Source organism: Oryza glaberrima, chromosome 4, assembly GCF_000147395.1.
Source record: "Oryza glaberrima chromosome 4, OglaRS2, whole genome shotgun sequence".
Lineage (NCBI taxonomy): Eukaryota > Viridiplantae > Streptophyta > Magnoliopsida > Poales > Poaceae > Oryza > Oryza glaberrima.
In genome coordinates, this window is record NC_068329.1 from 17,453,332 (window position 1) to 17,477,112 (window position 23,781).

Below are 23,781 nucleotides of genomic sequence, written 5' to 3' on the forward strand. Positions count from 1 at the left end.
CAAGTTTGTAACATACTGTACTGTTTGTAGCAGAAGGCCCTATGATTTTGTAATGTGGTGTTTGGATCTAAGGACTTAACTTTAGTCTCTATATTTAGACACTAATTTAGAGTATTAAATATAGACTACTTACAAAACTAATTACATAAATAAAAGCTAATTTGCGAGATAAATTTTTTAAGCCTAATTAATCCATAATTAGAGAATGTTTACTGTAGCATCACATAGGCTAATCATGGATTAATTAGGCTTAATAGATTCGTCTTGCGAATTAGTCCAAGATTATGGATGGGTTTTATTAATAGTCTACGTTTAATATTTATAATTAGTGTCCAAACATCCGATATGATAGAGACTTAAAAGTTTTAGTCCCATCTAAATAGGGTCTAACTCGCACGAATATTTTACTATCACGAGATCGAGTAAGGGCAGGTACAATAGCAGGTTATAAATTAGCTATAAACATATGTCGAGAAGATATAATAGAAGAGAGAAGAGCAATAGGCTACATATTCGTAGACAGCTGCAATACGGATGCCAATACACAATGTGTGCATGGTATGTGAGACCAAGTATTAATAGTATAGTATATATTTATAGATAACTATTGTATGAATTGGTTATTAAATAGACTATGGCTGTACTCACTATTCATGGTTGGGAACTTGGAATAGTACGCACGGAAAACGGAGCGGTCCATTAGGGCAACAACAATGTATATGGCAAAAGTAGTCTATAGAGATGGGACCCACATATATGAACTTTAACTATTGTAACCTTCACAATATATATGGATAGTAAATAGTATTAGTAGGAGAGAAGAGATAGAGACAAATAATATATTGTATTTTCTATGGGCAGCCCATATGCTTATGGGTAGTTTTTGTTATTTCTTTCCTATGGACTAGTTCCACAATATTGCTAGGTGGCTGAATCAAATACTATATTGCTTATGGACCACTTTTGAAGTACATGGTGGATGCCCTTAGCACGTGATTAATCAAGTATTACCTATTTTTTTTAACGATGGATTAATTTGATTTTTTAAGCAACTTTCGATAGAAACTTTTTTAAAAAAGCACCGTTTAGCAGTTTAGAAAGCGTGCGTGCGGAAATGAGGGAGAGGGGTTGGGAAAAGGGATACCGAACACACCCTTTAAATGATTTTGAGTTAATAGTTTGCTATACTGTTAAACTTCTCTAACTTGACTATCTTCAGCCCGTGCCATGATTACGATTTTTCGAATGTCTTGAGTACACAAAAACGCATCAGCAATGATAATTAAGATTACTGGTGGTCATTATACAATAGTGTGTTTACTTTATTTTTTTATTAACAAGGAAGGTAACCCACGCATTCGCGTGAACATGAATCGTAGACTGTGTTTGGGAAACTTATAAAGATGGAATATTAATCAAAACTTATAGAAGATCATTTATCTTGTTTGGATTTTTTGAGCACATTTAGAAAAAAAACATAATATTTTCTCTAGTTAAATGCACTCGATTTTTTATGCAATGGCTCAGACTATTTATATTTCAGTTAGTTATTCTTGTTTATGTAGTGTGAGTTTAGCTATACATGTTTCAAAACATGATATCATGCATGGTGTGACCTGCATTGTTGAATTATTTCTTTTTCTATTGACAAATTGAATATGTATTTTTTATTTCTATTTCAATACTATAGATTTAATTTAGCTATGCATGTTTGTAGAATGTAGAATGATTCATAGTGATATAATATTTATTGGAAGACTTTAATATTTAGATAGCCTGCAAAGTGCACAGGTGAACTGTGCCCAAATGATATAATTATATAGCAAAATATCAGCATATGTATCTTATATTGTTATTTTAGTTATAATGAGAGAACAGTTAGACATAAATTTATTAGAGCTAGTTGTTTTAGTGAAAATCAAAGCTAGTTGTTTTTTTTATCTAATTTATTAGAACGTCACGTAGCGTTATAGGAGCATTTATATGAGCGTCACATGGTATTTAGTTGCGTTTATAGGAAATTTAATGGACTTTTACTGTGTAATAGATAGATTGGATATCGTGGATATAATTTAGTGACATCTGTTTGTAGAATTATTTAAAGTAAACTAATATATGTTTTAACTTTTTTTAGTTAAAAAATACTTCCTTGTTATATTTGGTTGCTATATAAAGCATATGGCGCATAGAACAGCATAGATCTTATATTATTTATTTAGTTAAAAATAAAATAAGAATAAAAAAGATATGTGGCTTAAATTGGAGATTGGATATTAGGAAAGGAAAAACAAGATGAGGCGAGAAGGAGTTATGTACGTACGTACCAACCAGAGGAGGGAAGATGGGTATATGTGGAGAGGGGAATTTTGTTTTTTATTAGATCTAATGGCTAACAATATTGAACCCACCAATTTAAAGAAAAATCAACGGTTAGATTTTGTAGTGCCACTTGGCGGTTTGGGAGCGTTTGTAGGAGCGACACATGGCAGCTTAGAAGCGTTTGTAGGAAGTTTCATGGACTTTTATTATATAATAGATAATAGATAGATAGTTCTAAAAAATTAACCCAAGGTACGTATTTTTGTTATTTCAGAAGCTACGTAGTTTTGTCCACAAAGCTACCACACCTTAGTATCATGGAAAACAATAGTCATCAAATTAAATGTCTCGGTTTTGGAAGAAAGAAAATCATAAAGCTAGTTAGGGCATCACCAATCTATATTTGCCAACTGGTAAATAATGTGGAACCTAACAAAAGTAAGTATCCGTATGTTAAAAGCTCAACAATACACCCACAATAATATAAAATTTAGTAGAGCCAATAGCTTGAAGGAAGAGGGGGTGAATATAAATACCTACCAAAAGAATAAATGTTTTTTTTAATTCTTACTACCAAGTTGTACTGCTATTGCTTGGTAATAGGCTAATAACTATTTGGGTAATTTGGAACCGTGCCATTATAATTTTATAAAATTTAAGATATGCCATCGGTATCTCAATGACATGTAGGACCCACATGAGTCAATGACATGTAGGTCAGGATGACATATCTCAAATTTTACAAAATTATAATGGCATGGTTCTAATTTTTCCCTACCGGGGGTACTGGTTCCACAATGCTTACTACTTGCTAGGAGGATTAAACTATTACCTATTACCTAGTTTGGGGCATATTGTGAATGTCCTTAGCGCTCTGCCTTCAGCTCTCTTGCTTTCATTGCCTTCAGCTCTCTTGCTTTCATTGGCAAACTGTAAATGGCGGTATCTGAGCATGCTATGAGTCAAAAATAATAATATGAGTAAGAAAACCCGTCCGCCAATAATAATAAAACATATGTTCTGTCAAAAAGAAATAAAGTGATAAATTGTAAGAGAACTAGGTATTTTAGCGTTGTTTCTAGACCTACAGACTTTTTTTTTTTGCCAGGAAAAACCTATAACCATTTTGAATGTTGGGACTTGTGAGGCAACCCTAAATTAGTGTTACGTCGGTAATGATTTTTTTCAATAGTTGAGTAGTTTTCATTTTGTTTTGTTATCTAAAAACAATGGATACTACCTCCGTCCCATTATAAGTGTAACTGTGAGTTTCCGCGTTCAACTTTCATGGTCCGTCTTATTTGAAACTTTTTTATAATTAATATTTTTATTTTTATGAGATAATAAAATATGGGTAGTACTTTATACGTGGCTTATGTTTTTAATTTTTTAAAAAAATTAAATTAGACGGACGATTAAAGTTAAGTAAAAACTTATGGTTAGTAGTAACCAATAAAACGCCATTCTTCTTGTTTTCTTTCCATGGGCCCATATGTCAGTTTGCCTAAGGTGTTTTGAAATTTTAAGCTTGCGAATTCAGGTGACTAGCTAGAAAAGCAAGCATGGCTTGTAGTACTTGTTCGGTACTACCAACTGCAAGTTGATACTAGTACAGTATGTTATTAAATTATTATAGGGCATGTTCACTTTGATAAAAAAAAACCTATTGCCAAAATTTTAGTAGTATTTTTTATATAGTTACTAAAATTTAGCAGCAAACTAAATGTAGGTAATTTTTTAACAACTTTACCAAAACTTGGTAAGGTTGAAAATGACATCAAAATTAACAAGGCTCAGGGCATCCACAATGTCAATCAAAAGTGAACATTATACAATAAATGCACCTATATGAGCTGCCTCTATACATTGTAGATGTGGCCTTTATAGCATTAATGGCTAAAGTAGTCCATATAGCTATGGGCTGCCCACAAGAGAATACAATATATTACTTTTTGAGTTCACTGTTTGGATATGAATAAAAAAACAAAAGCAGTTGATCCAGTACTTTTGACAGGTATCCGTTGGTTGAAGTTACCGTTGCTCTGCTCTATGTTGGCTACACAACATGCTCGATAGATAGCTTGAGCTCCATGCTGCCTATAAAACAAAAAAGACAGAGCTTCATATTACAACTCCTCATTTCATCATGGATTCATCCAACAGAAATTTCAAAAGCCTCCTAAATCAAGAATCTCCAAGCCCAGAAAATTCTAGGCACCACAACTCTCCTCCACAACAATTCCCCAACAGTTTTCTCCCATCTCAGTTTTCCCAAAGCTTCAACCCAAATTTCTTACATAATTTCTACCCATTTGGTGCCCCAGGCAACTACCCACCATATGGTCATTCTCCTCCAAGCTTTCAAGCTACTCAACATCAAGGAAATTGGATGCAAGCTAACTCACCAAATCAAGTGTTTGGAGCTACAAGCAACAGAGTACTCTTTGCGCCACATCAAGTCACCTCAGTTGAAGTTGCTGCCAACACTTCTTCCCATGGGTCGGAGTCATCCATTCCTTGCCCTACAAGTACAAGACAGCAAGAGAAGCAGCCACTTAACATCGAAGAGTTGAGTGATAGCAGCGAAGAGGGAGTAAGGAGAGCGCCATGCACCAATTGGAAGGAAGAAGAAAACTTGCGGTTTGTTAGCGCTTGGTTGAACAACTCAGTTGATTCTGTAGATGGAAATGACAAGAAGTCAGAGTATTATTGGAAGGATGTAGCTGATGAGTTCAACAGCAATAGGCCTAGAAATGCACATACAAGGACAGTCAAGCAAATGAAGACACACTGGGATAATGTCAAGAGGGATATTGCAAAGTTCTGTGGGGCTTATGCTCAAGTCAGAAATACATGTACTAGTGGGTACTCTGAAGACATGATTATGGAGAAAGCCCATACATGGTATAAGAATCAATCACAGCAGAAACCTTTCACCTTAGAATACATGTGGAGAGAACTAAAGGATCAACCAAAATGGCGGAGAATTGTCAAGAAGGAGGAAAGCAAGAACAAGAGGACTAAGATTTCTGAGTCAGGAGCTTACACATCGTCATCAAACCAAGACACTGAAGAAGAATCATCAACTAAAGAGAGGCGTCCCGAGGGGCGAAAGAAAGCAAAAGAAAGACTAAAAGGGAAAGGGAAAGCTGCATCATCTCCTTTAGGGAACCAACCATCTCAAAACATGGTTCTGTATAATGAAGCTGTCAAAATTAAATCTGAAGCATTGTTGAAATCAGCAGAAGCAGCAACAAAATCAGCAGAAGCAAAACGAGAACAAATAAGGATGGAAAAGTGGCAGACATACATAAAACTGGAAGAAAGAGATACTTCCAAATTTAGTCCTACTAAACTGAGAAGGCATGAAGCTATGTTGAACCAATTGTCCAAAGAACTTGCTCAGGAATAAAAGAGCAGCAGCCAGCAAGTAGTGTGTGGTTAATGTACTTATTAGATTTGTTGAATTGTTAATGTACCTGCTATTTTCAGAATTTAGCTCTTGTACTAGGGTTATTTCTTCTACTAGGGTTGTTGTTGTTGTATGTGTTGTATTGTTAGTGTACGGTTAATGATCTTGTACTACATCCCAATTGCTATTAAGAAATATTGTTGTGTGCTATTAGAGAAATCACATTTTCAGCATGGATCTTTTCTCTTAATGTTAGTTTTTACTCATGAGAAACTCTTGCTTACAGGATCAATTGTTTTCAGACCTTGGAGATGTATTCTTGTCCTTGCAGTCAGCACTCCATTCCTGCACACATAGACATATTTATTAGGACAACCACACAATGACAAAAAAACTAGCCGTTGGAGTACTGACAAAAGTAAAAAATAGCTGTTAAAAACTAGCTGTTGGAATGTATCTTACAAATAGGAGATGCAGTTGAGGAAGACACCACTCACACTATCACTGTCCACTCCATTCAGCCCCAAACCAACACACCAAAATGTCTGCCAACTCCCAAGATCAATCCAATTGTTCAGATACTTCAATCATCAGTGGCAATCTTGAAGATCTCATGTGGGAAGAAATCAACGATCCTATGGAAGCTGAAATTGAAGATCAAATTGAAGCTGAGGTTGAAGCACAGCTAGAAGCAGAATTAGCTGGTTCCTCTACTCGGCGTGGTGGGTACACAAGGAGGTACATCAATAGGGATCATGAAGAGGATCATAACAGATTATTTGCTAAATATTTTGGCAACAACCCTTTGTACACTGATGATCAGTTTCGTAGGCGATTTCGTATGAGAAAGCATCTATTTTTGCATATTGTTGAAGCTTTTGGTGTTTGGTCCCCATATTTTCAGTTAAGGCGAGATGCATTCAGTAAGGTGGGTCTATCGCCGCTGCAAAAATGCACGGCTGCTATGAGAATGTTGGCATATGGTACACTAGCTGACCTTATGGATGAATCATATGGGGTAGCAGAAACAACAGCAATAGAATGCCTGATCAATTTTGTTCAAGGTGTAAGGCTTTTATTTGGTCAGCAATATCTTCGTCGGCCTACTCAAGAAGATATTCAACGTTTACTTCAATTTGGAGAGGCACATGGGTTCCCTGGAATGTTGGGCAGTATTGATTGCATGCATTGGGAGTGGCAAAATTGTCCGGTTGCATGGAAAGGGCAATTCACCCGTGGTGATTATGGAGTACCGACTATCATGCTTGAAGCGGTTGCTTCTGCTGATATATGGATTTGGCATGCTTTTTTTGGGGCTGTTGGTTCCAACAATGATATCAATGTGTTGGATCAGTCACCATTGTTCACTGAGGTACTACAAGGAAGAGCACCCGAGGTCCAGTTTACAGTTAATGGAACAAACTATAACATGGGATACTATCTAGCCGATGGTATTTATCCAGAGTGGGCAGCATTTGTCAAATCAATCAAAAGACCTCAGAATGACAAGGCTAAATTATTTGCACAACGTCAAGAATCTGCAAGAAAAGATGTGGAAAGAGCTTTTGGGGTACTACAAAAACGTTGGGCCATCATACGTCACCCAGCACGTCTATGGGAAAGGGAAGAATTGGCTGATATCATGTATGCATATATAATTTTGCATAACATGATTGTTGAGGATGAGAGAGGCGCCTATGATATACCCGATGACAATACATATGAACAAGGGCAATTTTCTACACAAATGTCCGAGCTTGACCATGGCCCGATATATGGATTTGCTGATATCCTAGAGAAAAATGCAGAGATTCGTGATCGAGCAACCCATCGTCGTCTCAAGCAAGATTTGATGGATCACATGTGGCAAAAATTTGGTGGCCAGCAACATTAGAGTTTATTAATTTCTTATCAATTACTTGCTCTGGTAGTTTGTATTCAGGCAATTAATTTAACATTTGCATGTTTTTTTAATTCTTTGAAAGTATCTGTACCCAGCAATTCAGATTTGTTTTTTTTTTACATAGCCTAGAATATATTCAGCATAACTTGAATTGGCTAGTCTCTACAACTGCACATTTAACATTTAACATCCTATAGTTGGCTGTGCACAATAAGACTGACCTTTCTCGTACAGCATAAAGAGCTTTAGGCTCAATCCTAGCTAGTAGCACCAATAGCCCACAAACTAAATGCACAAGACTTGTCTCAAGCAACCAAATAATTAAAATCACCTAGGAAGGAGGAAGGTAGGAGATGGTTAATTACCTACTGCTTAGTTTTATTTTGCATCGTTGTTGCCTAAGACCGTGAGACGGAGCTGGTGCCCCGCCGAGCAGTCGCCGCCTCCGAAGCAAGGACTCCGGAGGCCGCCCCGACCGCGCGGCCGCTTGCTGCGCGCCGGACAGCATCAACCGGAGCACCGCTGCCGCGCCCTCAGTCGCGACAATGGATGCCATCGCCCCCGATCCCTCTCCCTTCTCCGCGGCGGCGGCGACGATTAGACCACAGCACTTGTTGCCCCCGACGCCAGACGGCTGTCCCACGCAGCGTTTGTCGCTGCCGTGGCCGCACATCCACCAGCCGTGCGCCTGGATCTAGAGGTAGGGTTTTCAGTGGGTGAGGATTTGGAGATCGGGAGCTTCGCGGGTTTTCGGTGGGTGAGGATTTGGGGATCGGGAAGCTTCGCGCCACGCAAGAGCTACGGGGAGTCGGGTGGTTGAGGACGAGATATTTTTTTTCACCCTGTGGGTCCCATCTCTTTCCTGGTATAGATATATACATTGTGAAGTTTTCTATAACTAATGTTCTTTGTTGTGGGGCCCACTCATATAGATTGCTTGGACCACATACATTGCTGTTGCCCTCATAGTATGTAGACTGGTAATTTTTTTGGACGAATCCAAACTAGTACAGTACAGTATTATTTGTTTACTAATGTGTGCGCAAATCACAATCGAAGCAGTAGTATATTGGTTGAACTGTGCACGACCTCGATCGTCACAATCCTCTGGATTTTCTTCTGCCGCCTGAAGATGTAACCACTCCCATGTTGGCATATACTACCTCTGTCCTAAAATCCAAAATAAGTGCAACCGTAGATATCCGTGTCCAACATTTGATCGTCCATCTTATTTAAAAAAATTTATGAAAAATTTAAAAATATTTAGTCACACATAAAATACTATTCACGTTTTATCTTCTAATAGCAATAAAAATACTAATCATATAAATTTTTCAAATAAGACTAAAACTGTATTTATTTTGGGATAGAGGGAGTAGTATCAACGATTTTTTAGCAGTTCAAAACGGACGCTCCGTGGTACTACCGGACTAGCCACAAGTTGAGATCGCGTTTGATCTTTCAAAAAAGAGATCATGTTCGAAAAGTTAAACAAGAGCAGTAGCATGCACGTCATCTCTTGGAGAGAAACAAGGCGAAAGCTAGCGTAGCGTGGCTCGTATAAAGTCCAAGCGAACTTTAAATTTTCTCATCAAACAAGTCATCCCCTGATCGAAATGGCCCAATATGTGGCTTGCTGATCAGTGAGCTCGTGTCGGCTCAACCGTGTACCAGCCAACCACGATTTGCTCGTTTGCATAGCCTCGCTAGCCGTTTCACCCTCACATCCACCGCGGCGCGCGTACGGTACGACTCGTACCGCGGAAACAGGGGGATCGTTCGCCTTCACCGTGTGTCAAAACGGGGGCCCCGGCTGGCCTCCCGTAGAGTGGAATCTACTACTAGGAGGAGTATCTCTTCCTCTCTTCTCCTAGTCGTACGGAAAGGTCGCTCGCAGCCACAGCAACGAGGCAAAGAAAGCGCGCGAGGCGACCGATCGCTCTCGGCCACAGCAACGATCTCCTTCCGTGCCCGGGGACCCCCCCCCCCCCTCCCACCCGCACCCCGAGCGTCCGTCTCTCTGCGACGTACTTCCTCCGTCCTAAAAAAAAAAAAAAAGACAAACCCTGATTTCTGTGTCCAACATTTGGCCACTCGTCTTATTTAAAAATATATGAAAAAAATTAAAAAGACAAGTCAGGCATAAAATATTAATCATGTTTTACTCCCTCCATTCCAAATTGATCTACATATTTCATAGGTACACCAAGACCAAGAAAGTTAATAACTCTCTCATACTATATTTACTCTAGTAACAAAATCGATGCATGCACCATCTCCACTATTTCATAGCCAATAGTAAATCAAGATATTGCATGTGGGTTATAAATACTTGTGTGCATGGATGCATGCATAAATGTCCATTTACTCTAATGCACAAATAACGAATAGCCTTAATAAATAAACACAAATATGTAGACCATTTAGGAATAACTTAAAAAAACTATATGTAGATCAATTTGGAATGGAGGGAGTATCATCTAACAACAATGAAAATACAAATTATAAAACAATTTCATATAAAACGGATGGTTAAAGTTAAACACAGAAATTCAGAGTTTGATTTTTTTTTTGGACGAAGGGAGTACGCCGTAGGCCCGTAGCACGGCAGCAACAGCGGCTAGTGCAACCGGGGCTGGGCGCACGGAAACGCAGCTGCACACGTTGGCGCGGGCCGCGGGGCGGAGCGCGCGCGCGGTCGCTCGCTGCATCGGATCGGAAATCGTCGGATGGATGCGGACAAGGCGCGACACACAAATACGCGTATCACGCGCGCTCGCAGGTGGGGCGGGTGCCACATGCCGCCGCGGAGGTATCCAAGGCTTTTTTTTTTTTTTGGCTAGCCCGCGACCGCGAGGCAAACAGGACTACACGTCTACTACTACACCAACGAAGGAATCCCGTTAAACCTCTCACGGCCGGCCTCAGGAGCAGAGAAGAGATAAGACGGATCGTGCATATCTACAGAGACTCGCGAGGCCGTGTGCGCTTAACCTGCAGTGACTGGTGCCGGGGCCCTCTCGTCTAATAATACTAGTACTAGCTGCTGCTAGTAGTATCAGTTCGTTTTGGATGTTTCTGCCGGTTCAACACGATGTCACGATCCGCTGCTACTACCGGGGGACAGCGCATGGGCGTGTACAGCGGACGCAATGCATCCTTCGTCTCCGCGAGGAGAAGTATCGACGTGTTCCACGGCGCCGTGCCTGCCTCTAGCTTCTCTACAGCTCATCAGCTCTCATCATCATCAGCAGATCATCAGCTCAGCTCGAGCGTTGCAAGTTTGGTCGGGCGCACACAGTAACACAGGAGATTGGCACGGCCAACGTCGTAATATCTCTAGACTATATAGGTACTAACTAATCCATTTTATTTCTTGTTAATTACTTACAGCATCTATCTCGCTAGCTAGGCCATAATTCGCTTCGGCTATATATGTGGTAGACCAGTTGTTAGCAGTGATTTTCATGCCACGCAGGTCAACACGGGCGCATCAGTACATCACCTAACGTTACTTGTAGCTTACCTATAGATTGAAAAGGGTGGCACTAATTTTCTCGTGTACAGCCACGCATAGGTGAGGCGTCACACACGCCGTTAACCAGCTAGAGTTTTTTCTGTCGAAACTCTGCCTTTTTGCGTGGTCCTTTCACGGTGTTAAATACTAACACAAAGAGAGATTACCTGCATGCATACGAGCGGGCCGGATTTGGATTGACCACTAAAACAGAACTGTCGGACAGGGCGCGAGAGACCGTGCAAAGAGATTGATCGCCAAAAATTTCACCGCCCACTGTGCTGGAAATTAACCGGAGGCGAGAAACTAATGCAGATGGTAAGGAGTGTACTGTGTACTGCTTGTGTTTATGAGAAGACAAGTACGGCGTTTACAAATGCATCTGTGCTCCTGCTTGATGGAGTCGTTTTGGCTGTACCCAAGGAAACAGCTGCTATGACCTGTGACGTACGTACAGTAGCCTGAATACATGCTGGTATCCTTGGATGGTATACAATGAAAGCACGATATGATAGTATCATGGTATCAACTATGAGTAGAAGTATGGGAGTATGGAGGTGGAGCCATGGAGTTGGTTGCAGAATTGTATCATCGTCTGGTTGAGATAAAATAAAACTTCGTATAAGATCGAGAATCCAAGAACGGTGTGGAATAATCAACATTCAGCAATGTACTTGGCCTACCTGTCGATTCTCATGATGTCCCAACAGGCCGGTACTTATCAGTTCTTTGAATTTCACAAAACATTATACAGTGGTAGGTAGACACAGACATATACAGTTTGAGTCTGCAAATTGCAAGTGGAGATGTTGGTGTTGGACAGTCAGGAAAGGAAAGCAAAATGCCCACTCATGAGTAATGATAATAAGCATGTGTAGCTCCTGTTAACAAGAGGCCAGTGTGTAGATACTGTTTGCAGATCTCACAACACTCCTAGTAGCACTGAAGCCCCCCGGATCGGAGTAAGGGGATTCATGCAGCGATCCATTTCAGAGAAGTTCATAGGGGCGAGTTGGAAGCTTGTAGCCAGGTGCTGTGCAAGAACACATAACAGACAATTCTGTCCTGAAGACTTGAGACAGATGTGAGGTCTCACAGGTGTAGTATGCGTGTTAGCAGAACGGTCAAATTGTCAGGACTCAGGACTACGTGGATGCGTGCGGTGCTGCTCCGACGGCAAGAGCAAAGCGGGCATCGTGTAGGCATCGGGCTGTTTCTGCCATCTCATACAGTCATACTCCATCTCACAACTGAAAATCAGCCCAGAATTTTTCAGAAATATCATGGTGTGAAAACAGCCTGCTAATGAATCAACCACGAGGAAAATGGAGCCAACATGGTAAAACACAATCATGACAGGCACAATCCAAAATAGAGAGAAAAAACGTGGTTCACCAGAAATTACTATTACCTCCGTTGTTCCGCCCTAAAATATAACAACATTTAGCTATGTGTTTAAATTTATAGCTAAAAATAATTATACTTTAGGACGGAGGGAGCAGTAACAAGCAGCAGCCGATCAAACATAGTACTAGTAGAAAGCATACTCTTTCTCGGTGTTTTGAAATTTGAACTTGTACTCGAGAAATGCAAACCTGAACCGTGTGCCTCATGCCTCATGCCTGCACTGGGCTATCGATAAATGGGCCGAAAGACAAGTCTATGTTGAACTTGTACTCGAGAAAAGCAAACCTGAACCGTGGGCCTCATGCCTCATGCCTCATGCCTGCACTGGGCTATCGATAAATGGGCCGTAAGACAAGTCTATGGGCCACTGTTTAGGCCCATATCTTCGTTGGAGAAAGACCACAAGCGGAAGGAGTTGGGGAAACCTGAGCCGTAAACCCTCTCTCCTCCTCCGGTCTCCTTCCTCCCCTTCACCTCCGCGGCGCGCCGTCGGTCGCCGCTCGCCGCCGCCTTCTGGTTCTTCTCCGGTCTATTTCCCCGCGGGATTCGTCGCGGACACTCCGGTTGGTTGGTGTATCTGTATGTGATTCGTCCCACGCTGCTCCCCGTCGCCTCCCCTAAGACGAATCGAAGCTGACATTTTCTGGTGTTTTTTTTTTCCATGATTGTTGGCTGCAAGAAGTCGGTTCGAGTTGCCAAAATCTGATTGTTCTCCGGAGGTGAAGGTTTACTAGGCAATCATGGATGGTACGCACGCGCTGGCTCTGTTGCCCATTCCCATTTCGTTAAGCTTTGTTTATTTTGTGTCAGTTGGGGAAGTAAATCTTAACAAAACTTGGTCATCCTCTCTTGCCCAAACCGCCTAAAAAGTTTGGAGGATCAAATTGTGTTTTAGCACATAGGTTGTGCAGTTGGTTGTTAATGCAAGCTTAGTGGCGATTGTAGTTGCCTGGGCTTGAGTTAATTTTGAAGTTCGTAATGGCAACTGTGAGGAAATAACTCTTTTTTTTCTCTCGATCATAAAAAACTGATGACTTTTTCTGATCATGCAAGAACCAGACCTATGCTATCAGCAATTCAGCATTAATAAACCACTGTGGCACAGTCAGGAACTAACTCTCTAGTCAGTACCATGCAGTATAACCAGCATGCCAGAGAACCTGATCTTACTTTCCAAGTTCGTGCATTTCAAGTGTAACTTCTATTCGTGGCCCTGTGCAAATGATGGTAGTTTTTCATACATATTTTTCAACAGTCGATAAGCAGGAAACGATGGAAGAGACCATTCTTGTTGGTGATGATCTCATGCGTGGGTTGCCATCCCCTGTCATACCAAAGGAAATTGCTTCACATGTCCTTGACGGTGTTGAGATTTGTGATGGCATACTCAAAAATCTTTTCTTATGTGAGTTACTGATTTCTCTGACATAAAAATCATGCTTTCCTTACTCCATATGTAGTAAGTACTATAATAAAGCAATTATATGTTACAGGTCTGCAAATCAATGATATTGAGCCATTTTGCCAAGATGAAATTGTACTATACCGACAATGTGCTGAGAAAAGGGTCAGTTGTATTATAATTATTTGAAAAATGGCAGGTAAATTTTCCCTTATTGTTTAACATGTTACTTTATCTCCTATTTTTACAGGACAAGGAAATAAGAGAGCGGCTGCAGGATAGTGAATATAAGCTGGGTTTTTCAATGCCCCTGGAAGAAGCTAAGGAAAGAGCTACCCAACTCCAATCAGAAATCACACTGCTTGAAAGGTAGCCAAACATGGCACTTCTACCCTACATGTATTCAATGATCAAAGTGTGATTAGCAGCTCGTTTTATACAGTTTCCTGATTAACATTCAACTGTTGTGAGCCCGTGTGAAGTGTTCAGGTCCTAAATAAGAGATACTGTACTAGACATTCCAAGAGTATGTCCTTGCGCCTGTTTTCTTGTGGTAATACGTAAGGCCATATATTTTGATGAGATCAAACGAAAATGGCCATTTAGACTGCATAAAGAAAGGCGACGTAAATAATTTATGTATACTATACTGAATTTCAGATTGAGATTCCTAGATGGTTATTGTATAGTGCTTAACCTAATGCTCTGTGTAACACTTATAATTGCCTGCATCTGCTCTGGGGATTTAGTGGCATATGAGAGAACTACGTGGTTCCTGCCTGATAGACTACAGGCAGGATCTTCCTAGGCCTCACAATCCACACGCGGTTGTCTGTTCCGATGAGTAGTACTTGTTCTTGTGCTTGACAGACCTATGAGTCTATGAGTATCACCAGGAATAAGGCCAAACACTTGTAAGAGTACCTTGTAACCATAATTCAGCACCATACAAAATGAATCATTGGATTTTCTGAATTTTCTAATGATTTATCCACACGATTTCATCAGTTTTGCTTGTATGTGCTTTCATATTTCTATTATAGGCGCATGATTCTTGCTAGTGGACTTGAGGGCATGGAAGGATTTCGCCAAAGATGGAGCTTACATGGACAGCTTGGAGACACAAGGTATTAAACTTTGTATTGGTCATGCGTTGTGATCATCTATGTCATAGTTGAAACTCAAAAGAGCTCACTTGTAATTTGTAAATGTGGAATTTGAATATTAAGAAGCTAGTGGGCCTATGGTGATTAACCATGTTTTTAACTATTCGTATGCATTTGAATAATTTATTAATTCAAATCCAGATGGTGGATTAAAATTGCAATATATACATATAAAAAACAAGGCTTGTCATTTTTTTTCCTTCCGTGCAGTTGAGATTAAATTTACATCTGAAGTATCATTAATGCATTATGTTTTTGGTGATGTGGAGGATCTGCTTCAGATGAAATGAAGCTGTTACAACCCTAGTCTCCCATGTGTAGGCATGGGTGTCCTTTTATGTGGTTGTCTGTGCTGAGCCTTGTGAAGGGTTGTTTTTCAAGCACTGTGCCATCCTTCATCCTTTTTATTTCTGGGATGTCTTCCAGTCATGATTTCCCCATTATAAGCATAAAGTACTGAACAAATTATATACAAAGGAATTGCATTCAAAATTTCTGGTCACTCCAGTTGAACTTTTGAATTATTTGAGTTCAGAAATGAACTTAATTCTTCATATTGCATGCCAAGCTGTTTTTTCTCTGTTATTCCATTTTGCATGCCAAGTTGTTTTTTCTCTGTTATTCTATTTTGCATGCCAATTTGTGTTTCTGCTGTTCCATTTTACATTGTTTTTTTTGCAGGAAAAGGTTGGAAGCGCTGAACAGTGGAATCGTAAAAAGAGGGAGCCAAAGTTCTCCAGTGCAAGAGACAACTCCTGCAGTCAGGAAGAGGTGGCTCCTTTGGTAGGTTAGTTTTCGTTTTCTGATTTGCAAACCAGTGTAGCATATGGTATATTATTGGCCATGGGCATGCACTCGTTCCTTTCCACAGTATGCTGTCTCCAAACCAACAATCGCACCTGCTAACCAGTACAATTTGCATTTATACATAGGCTCCACCCCCAACTTCCAACTTTCCATCACATCACATCACATCCAAAACTTTCCTACACACATAAACTCCCAACTTTTTTTTTTTCAAACTACCAACTTTCCCCAAACTTTCAACTTTTTTCAGTAACTAAACACAGCCATAGCTGCGAGTCTAATGTGAGATCCAGGAAGTCAAAACCGTGGAGCCATTGCTCCTAATACACTCATACATCTTGCTGTGCCTTGTGAACTTACCATAGCCAACCAAATGATCTGTAATTTTTCCACTATTGCCTGGATTGTTTTCGTTGTCAGTAGAGTAATTACTAATTAGCTGGTACACTCAATCCAGTACGGTATTGTTGAAGTACATTGATCCAGATATCCGGAATAGCCTATTAGATTTCTTGGAGCAACATCCTGAAGCAAGATAGCAACTTGAGATCTAGTGTGTTTTCATGGACAATAACACGTGCGTCCCAGGTCATGCTTTACGCCTCACGATGAAGATTACACCGTACTCGTGTCTTCATCAGTTATTCCACTCAAAACCGCATTCCTGAAGATTCGTTGAACCTTTGTGGCCATGCTCACTTGGGTTAGGACATATTCTCGGCGTTTAAGTCTAGTGTGGAAAGATTGTTCAGGTACCCCCCCCCCCCCCCCAACCCAACCCCCCAAAAAAAAAACTGGATGTGAGTATTGGAAGAATGGGAGTATTGGATTTACGTTTTTGCGTTAGAATCAAGATGGACAAGCAGATAAACACTTTATTTTTCGTTAGGGAGGAAAGGAAAATATAAATAACTATGGAACAGGCTAATAAGGGTGAGTTAGGGAGAAAAGGAAAATATAAATAACTTTGGAACAGGCTGATAAGGGTGGATCCTGCGGTTGCCATAACGTAGAGAAGATTGTACTCGAAACCAAGATCAAGAACAAGCAACCGCATTCCGTTGGCCGGGATGTCAAGCGTGGAATCGTTTCATGTGGAGCTCGCCGCGCGAGTGAGAGAGAAGTTGACTTCCCCAGACTTGATTGGCGAAAAAGCCATGCTTAATTCCAACGACACACGCTTGGTCAGAGCTCAATATGCCACCAATAGACCCCGCCTATAAAAAAGCGCGCGAGCCTGTTCCATCGTATCACAACCACTAACGAGCGTTCACCCCCCTAACAACTATCTCACCCCCTAACAACTATCTCACCGGCTCGATCAATCTCTCACCGGAGATGGTGCCCGTCCGGCCGTCCGCGGCGGCGCTGCTGCTCGCCGCCACCGCTTTCCTCGTCGTCGCGGTGGGCGCCCAGCCGCTGAGCCCGGACAGCCCCATCCTGAGGGACCCCAACGTGATCCCCATCTACATGACCCCCGGCTCGTCGCCCACCGTGGCGAGCTGCTACAACCAGAACAACACGGCGTCGGGCCCCGACTGCACGGTCGAGCCGCGCGCGTGTCCGCGCGGCTGCCGCGACATGTGCTACGTCCACTGCCCCACCTGCAAGCTCGTCTGCCGTAAGAAAACGCATCAAAAAGTTCAAAACAGAATGCATATCATGCATGGTAATAGTAGGTAGGCGCGTTACGTTTGGGGTGGTTTTTGATGATCGGTTTTGCATGTCGGGTTTTGGACTGTGACTGGTGCATGCAGTGTGTGAGCTGACCGGCACGGAGTGCTACGACCCGCGGTTCGTCGGCGGCGACGGCAACAAGTTCCTGTTCCACGGGCGCAAGGACGCCGACTTCTGCCTGCTCTCCGACGCCAACCTGCACATCAACGCGCACTTCATCGGCAAGCGCAACGCGGCGGCGGCACGGGACTTCACCTGGGTGCAGGCCCTCGGAATCCGCTTCGGCGGCCACCGCCTCTACCTCGGCGTCAGGAGGACCGTCAGGTGGGACGCCGCCGTCGACCGCCTCGTGATCACCTTCGACGGCGCGCCCGTCGAGCTGGACGCCGTCCCCGCCGCCAGCTGGAGCCCAGCCTCCGCTCCGGCGCTCTCGGTCTTCCGCACCGGCCCGGCCAACGGCGTGGTGGTGCGCCTCGACGGCCGGTTCCGCATCGTCGCCAACGCGGTGCCCGTCACGGAGGAGGACTCGAGGATCCACGGCTACGGCCTCACCGCCGACGACAGCCTCGCCCACCTCAATGTGGCGTTCAAGTTCTACTCCATCAGCGCCGACGTGCACGGCGTGCTGGGCCAGACCTACCGCCCCGACTACGTCAGCGCCGGCGTGGACGTGGGCGCCAAGATCCCGGTCATGGGTGGCGCCGGGAAGTACGCCGTTTCCGACATCTTCGCCACGGACTGCGAGGTGGCGCGCTTCGCCGGCGAGGACGGCGCGCTCGCCTCGTCCGTCGGCATGGTCGACGCGCCGGCCGACGCGCTCTGCGGCAGCGGGAAGGGCAGCGCCGGCCTGGTCTGCAAGAAGTGAGGTGAGAAAGCGAAGTCGTAGAGCTGGTTTTTCTCGGTGTTTAATTACCTATATAAACTAATATAGTAATATATACGTGCTTAGCTGCTGCTACGGTTATTAGTGGTAGTTCAAAGAATAAAAGATTTGGTGATAATTGTCGCGTGTTAGTCGTCGTCGAACGAGCAAACGCTGGGAAGGGAACAAAGTGTTTCTCACTTGTCAGTGCCGTGATTTAGGATGAGATTGCCCGGTTCAAACTTCAAAATCGTGTCGTTGCAATCCTATATCCTCTTTTGTAATCGTGTTTGAGAATAAAAGTTGAACACTGAAGCTTAATTTGTTACGTACTCTATTTGCTTATGTATTTATGTAGTGGCTGCTAAGAAATTCTGAAATTGAAACAATTATGTGTGTCATGACTCATTTGTATTCACTATCTGGAAAAAAAAGGAGATGCAACCAACTTGATCAGTTTGCCGGTTGACCCCAGCGCACTTTGGTTCAGTACAACGTGACAAACAAAAATCCGTTCAGTCTTTGCAGGCCCTCTCATCAACGAAGTCTGGTCCTGTTCTCCTTTTCAGAAGTCCGGTCCTGTATCGCGACGGGATTCCTTGCCGAACCTTGAAACAAACGCCACGCACCCCTGTCTCCCTGCTGGATTCCTGGTCCGGCCTCGCGCTGACGCCTTTTGATCATCTCCGCCCTCTTCTCGGCGCGGCGCGAGCCACATAGCATCGTTACCGATCAGGCGATCACCATTAGCCATTAACTCGATCCAGTCCTGGTAGTCGTATTCCTTGCGTCGCTTCGCTGCAAGATGACAGCTTGCTTTCGCAGCGGAGTTACAGTAATATAACGCCGCTTGCTCTGGTCGTGAGGTTGCCGGCCATGGCGTAAGGGTAGGAGCAGCGATGGAGGTTGGAGGGTCGCCGGCGGAGAGGAGACAACAGCGATTGCAGCGGCCGACCGGCGAGGATGAGCCTCTGCGCGGTCGGCTCCCGCCAGCGCATGCACGCGAGACGAGAAGGCGGCAGCGGCGGCGACGCGGACGCCAACTCCGCCGCCTCGCCCTGCTGCTCGGCCTCCTCGCTTTCCTCCTCTTCCTGCGCCGGCGCCGGCTCATGCGGCGTCGACGAAGACGCCGGGTCGACGTCCTCGTCGTCGGGGAGTAGGCGCTACACCAGGCTGCACGCGCGCAGGGTGTGTGCACCGGCCGTGCGTGGCTGCGGGAGCGCGCCACCCGGTGCGCGAGGTGGCCGGTGTCGGCGCGCCCCCGCGGCGAGCCGGCGACCCCGTCCCGTCGTGTGTCATGGCCGCCAAGCCGGCATATGTACTACTAATGTTGACAATTTAGTAGTGTACACAGACGTTCACAATTTGACACAATGTAAGATTGACCAATACTTTTTTGTCACATACTGTCTCTAATTGTTATTCTAGCTTCTGGTTTCTCTGATTGATCTGTTTATGCATTGGTTCAAGTTCAATGAAGGGTTTCCAAAACCGCCGGTTCGCGCGGTTACCGTGGAGTACAGTAAGAGAAAAACCGTGGTAACCTCCTTAAATTCAAATAAATTTAAAAAATAATTTAAAATTTTAATAAATTTTACTATACGGTTTGTCGCGGTTATCGCGGTTACAGTGCTTACCGACAGGGCGCGGTAATCTGGCTCCAGCGGTTTGGAAACCACTACTTCGATGAGTCATAACTGCATTGCCCAACCACACCAATATACGAAATTCTTAACAAGCTAGCGCGTCCGCGCACATAAATGACTACCGTGTGTCTATGGACGAACATTTTAATTATTGAGTTCAAGGGTAGGCAGAACTAGCGTGCAAAGCACATCACACAGGAAATCTGGAATGGTAACAACCATGATTACACCCACAAACAGGCACAGAAGTTGTTCGTTCTAGCTATCAGAAGCACGGCAAATGCCGCCGGCCTAAGCACTACTGGCCACTAACCACACCTATGGTACAAATGCATTGTTTGCCCGTAAAGTAAGCACCCAGGTTCACCGGCACGTGACAAGCAAATTAAGAGCGCTATCAAATTAATTTGTTGAATTAATATCAAGCAATGTGCAATGCTACAACTCGTCGTTCTGAGAGTCCGCGGCGGCGGCGGCGCTGCTACTCTGCTGGCACGCGCCGTTGGCAGCCAGGCTCTCCAGCCAGATCTCGTCGCGCACGGTGGAGTCGGCGTCGTCGTTGCGGTGCCACGTCCAGCGCGCGGCGGTCGCGTTCACCACGCTCAGCCGCCCGTGCCCGAAGCTCGCCTCCCTCATCAACGAGAGCGGCGCCAGCTTGTGGTTCTTCCGAAAGCTGATATCCAACCAGATTTAGCCGTGAGCTATGGTTAGCTATCAAGATTTGTAAGTTATTTTGCCGGTGTTAATGTTTAGTGCTTACTCAAATGCGAGGCCTTCCCTGTTGCCGCCGTCGCCTATGGTGATGTGCACCGGTCCACACGGGTTCGCCTCGTTGTTATATACCCTTGTCTGCAGCGACAAAGTCAAGACGTGCACTGCTTAGTTGAGAATTGTACGTGTGATCAACCGTTCGAGCAATGGCGCTGATCAAAATCGAACTCACGAAGCGTTCGTAGGCGTGGACATGGCCGGCGAAGACGATGTCGACGCGGGCCTCGTAGAGGAGGCGCTCCATGGCCTTCCTCATGGCCTCGCCCTCCCCCTCGTGCGCCGCGTTCGTGTTGTACCAGGGCGCGTGCAGCAGCACCACGACCCAGGGCGTCGCGCCGCGGTCGACGGCGGCGAGGTCGCGGGCCAGCCACCTGTACTGCTCCGAGCTCGAGTTGAAGTCGGCGTACGAGCCGAGCATGACGACGTGGACGGCGCCGCCGGCGGCGTCGAAGGAGTAGTAGAGGCTGGTCCCCGAGCCGCTCTCCTCGTACGGCATCCGCCACCGCGCGGCGTACGCCGTGAACGGCCGCGGCCAGCCCGGGAGCGCCATCGCGGCCTCCACCTCGTGGTTCCCTTCGGTGACCATCCATGGCCGCCGGCTCGCGTACTTCTGCACGAACCGGCCGAACGAGTCCCACAGCGGCTGCTGGGCGTCGGCGTAGGACAGGTCGCCGGGAACCAGCAGCACGTCGTAGTCGGACCTGCCGACGTGGGACAGCGTCGACGCCGTCCACTCGGTCTGCCCAAGATCCCCCGCGACGGCGAGCTCGACTGGGAGCGCGGCCGGCGGGGTCCTGAGGCCGAACTCGTCGCCGGCCATGCCGCACCGGTAGTAGTACACCGTGCCGGGATCCAGCGGGCCGATCTTGACGTGGTGGATCTTGCCGGAGGAGTAGAGGAAGTAGCGGTAGGATGTGTGCTCGCCGGTGGCCGACGCCGTGTAGTTCCCGGAGACCTTGCCATACTCCACCACGGACTTGACGTGCTTGTCCTCCGTGATCCATGACACTCTCATATGGTTCGCCCCGACGAGCGACACATGAACCTAGATACAAACGGATCAATCATCGATCGTCATTTCCCTAAACGAATATAGAACGCATCCTCAAGAACTCGCATTTGTGTACGTAGTATACCTGTTGAGGATGTGAGGCGGGCTTGGTGTGCTCAGTGAAGATGACCCGCCCGGGGGGAGGCCGGACATACTCGGTGGCTGCCACGGCAGCGGCGCACCTGAAGAAGACGATGGAGATGACGAGCGTTCCGGCAACCAGGAGATCATCAGCGCGACGCGTCATCTTCCTTGGCGCGTCGTATCTAGGCAAGTGGAAGCAACCCGAGACCGGCGACGTCGTTGTGCATGGGACCATATAGCGTGGGGTTGGGCTACGGCAATGTGCGCGCGGCGCGGGTTGCCGATGGCGTCAAGGAATGGGAGATGGCTTTCGCTTGACGCGCTGCACAAAGGTGAGTGGGAGAGCAACCTGTTACCTGTGTCTGTGTGGTGCAGACCGCAGAGCGATGCGGCGTTCGCATACTCCACGTACGGGATCCTCTCGCCCTTTGGCCTTTGCTTAGCGGGGACTTCACCGCACGAGACCCAACTGACACACACCTGATACTTCGCTTCAAGCATTTTGCCCTGCTGGGTAGTGGGCGGCACTGGTCAGAGAGCTGAAAGCTGATGGAGATATGCCGCGGAAACGCGAGACAGCAAAATGTTGAGTTGGGCTAAGCCTTCGGAATTTGCGAGAACTTCTGAACTCCGGTTTTTTGGGCTCTAGTTGGACTATCGCCTACTGGGCCTGTGGGCCATGGCAAGGCAATTCTATACCGATGCAATATTCCATTTGCACATTATCCGGACCTTTCTCTTCCTGGAAAAAGTATACCGAAGGTCCCTCAACTTGCCATCGAGTTACAAAATAGTCCCCTAACCGCAAAACCGGATACAACGCATCCCCCAACTTACAAAACCAGTGCAAACTAGGTCCCTCAGCGGTTTTGACCCCGGTTTTGGTTGACGTGGCGGCTGAGTCAGCGTGGGACCCACGCGGGTCCCACATGTTATGATGGCACGTCATCCTCTCACTCTCCTTTCCTCCCCACGTGACTGTGATCGCGCGGAGGTGGAGGTGGCGGTCGATGGGCGGCGTCGGCGCCCGTGCCACCGCGGCCAGTGCTGGGCGGGTTCGAGAAGGAGCAGGAGGACGTCGCGCTCGGCCTCCTGATGCTCTCACGCGACACCGGCATGTGGCGCTCACCGGTCAAGGCGGAGATGTTCGAGAAGCCGGAGCAGAAGAAGAAGGACGAGGAGGATTCAGCTCTGCTCCAGTACGGCGGCGGTGGCGGCGACGTCGTGAAGAGCAGGAAGCAGAGGCCTCGCGCCGCCCCCCATGTCCTCGCCAGCTGCCCCTTTCCCGCCACTCTGGCGCCGCAGGCCTCGCCGCCTACCGCCCATCTGGCGCCGCTCACCCTCGCCGCCTGTGGCCATGGTGTTCGGCCCCGTCGCCACGCAGAGGTACGGCCCCGACATGACGCTGCGGGAGGCGCTGGACGGGAGGGGAGACATCTACCGGACGCTGCTGCGGGAGGCCACGGCGGCGCTCCTCAACGCCTACTACAACGCTCCCGGCGTTGCAGCGTCGCCCCACGTCGCAGCCGCCGCCGACACTGCGCTCGCTCGCCGACGCCGCCTCGCCCTGCCGCAACGCGGGAGCAGGAGGGCGTTAGCGGCATGATGGTGGCTTATGGGGACATTGACGTGGTCGCGGCTGCTGCGGAAGAAGAACATGGAGCAGAAGTCCTGTCTTGTAGTCATCTCATCGGTGGCGGCGACGTTTCCGCGGAGCTCCCTTGCGTGGTTTTCTTGGAAGAGGACAGAGGAGCAAA

At 45.7% G+C, this 23,781-nt stretch overlaps 2 protein-coding genes across 3 annotated transcripts; one reads left to right on the forward strand and one right to left on the reverse strand.

Moving 5' to 3' along the window:
• The first annotated feature begins 14,210 nt into the window (after positions 1-14,210).
• Positions 14,211-18,851, forward strand: LOC127772348 (uncharacterized). Of its 2 annotated transcripts, XM_052298380.1 has the most exons (4): positions 14,211-14,329; positions 15,004-15,087; positions 15,808-15,913; positions 17,691-18,851. In XM_052298380.1, the coding sequence occupies exons 2-4, from the start codon at positions 15,055-15,057 to the stop codon at positions 18,473-18,475; spliced, it is 924 nt and encodes a 307-aa protein (XP_052154340.1). In that variant the 5' UTR covers positions 14,211-14,329; positions 15,004-15,054; the 3' UTR covers positions 18,476-18,851. The 2 variants fall into 2 exon arrangements, with proteins under 2 accessions (XP_052154340.1, XP_052154339.1); XM_052298379.1 differs by lacking the exons at positions 14,211-14,329; positions 15,004-15,087; positions 15,808-15,913 and adding an exon at positions 15,920-17,554.
• A 1,439-nt stretch (positions 18,852-20,290) lies between these two features.
• LOC127771303 (purple acid phosphatase 22-like) lies at positions 20,291-22,282 on the reverse strand. Its single transcript, XM_052297184.1, has 4 exons — positions 22,026-22,282; positions 21,062-21,934; positions 20,879-20,967; positions 20,291-20,791 (listed from the first exon to the last, which is right to left on the reverse strand). Exons 1-4 carry the CDS (start codon positions 22,257-22,259, stop codon positions 20,557-20,559), a joined length of 1,431 nt encoding a protein of 476 aa, XP_052153144.1. The 5' UTR covers positions 22,260-22,282; the 3' UTR covers positions 20,291-20,556.
• Between the last annotated feature and the right edge of the window lie 1,499 nt (positions 22,283-23,781).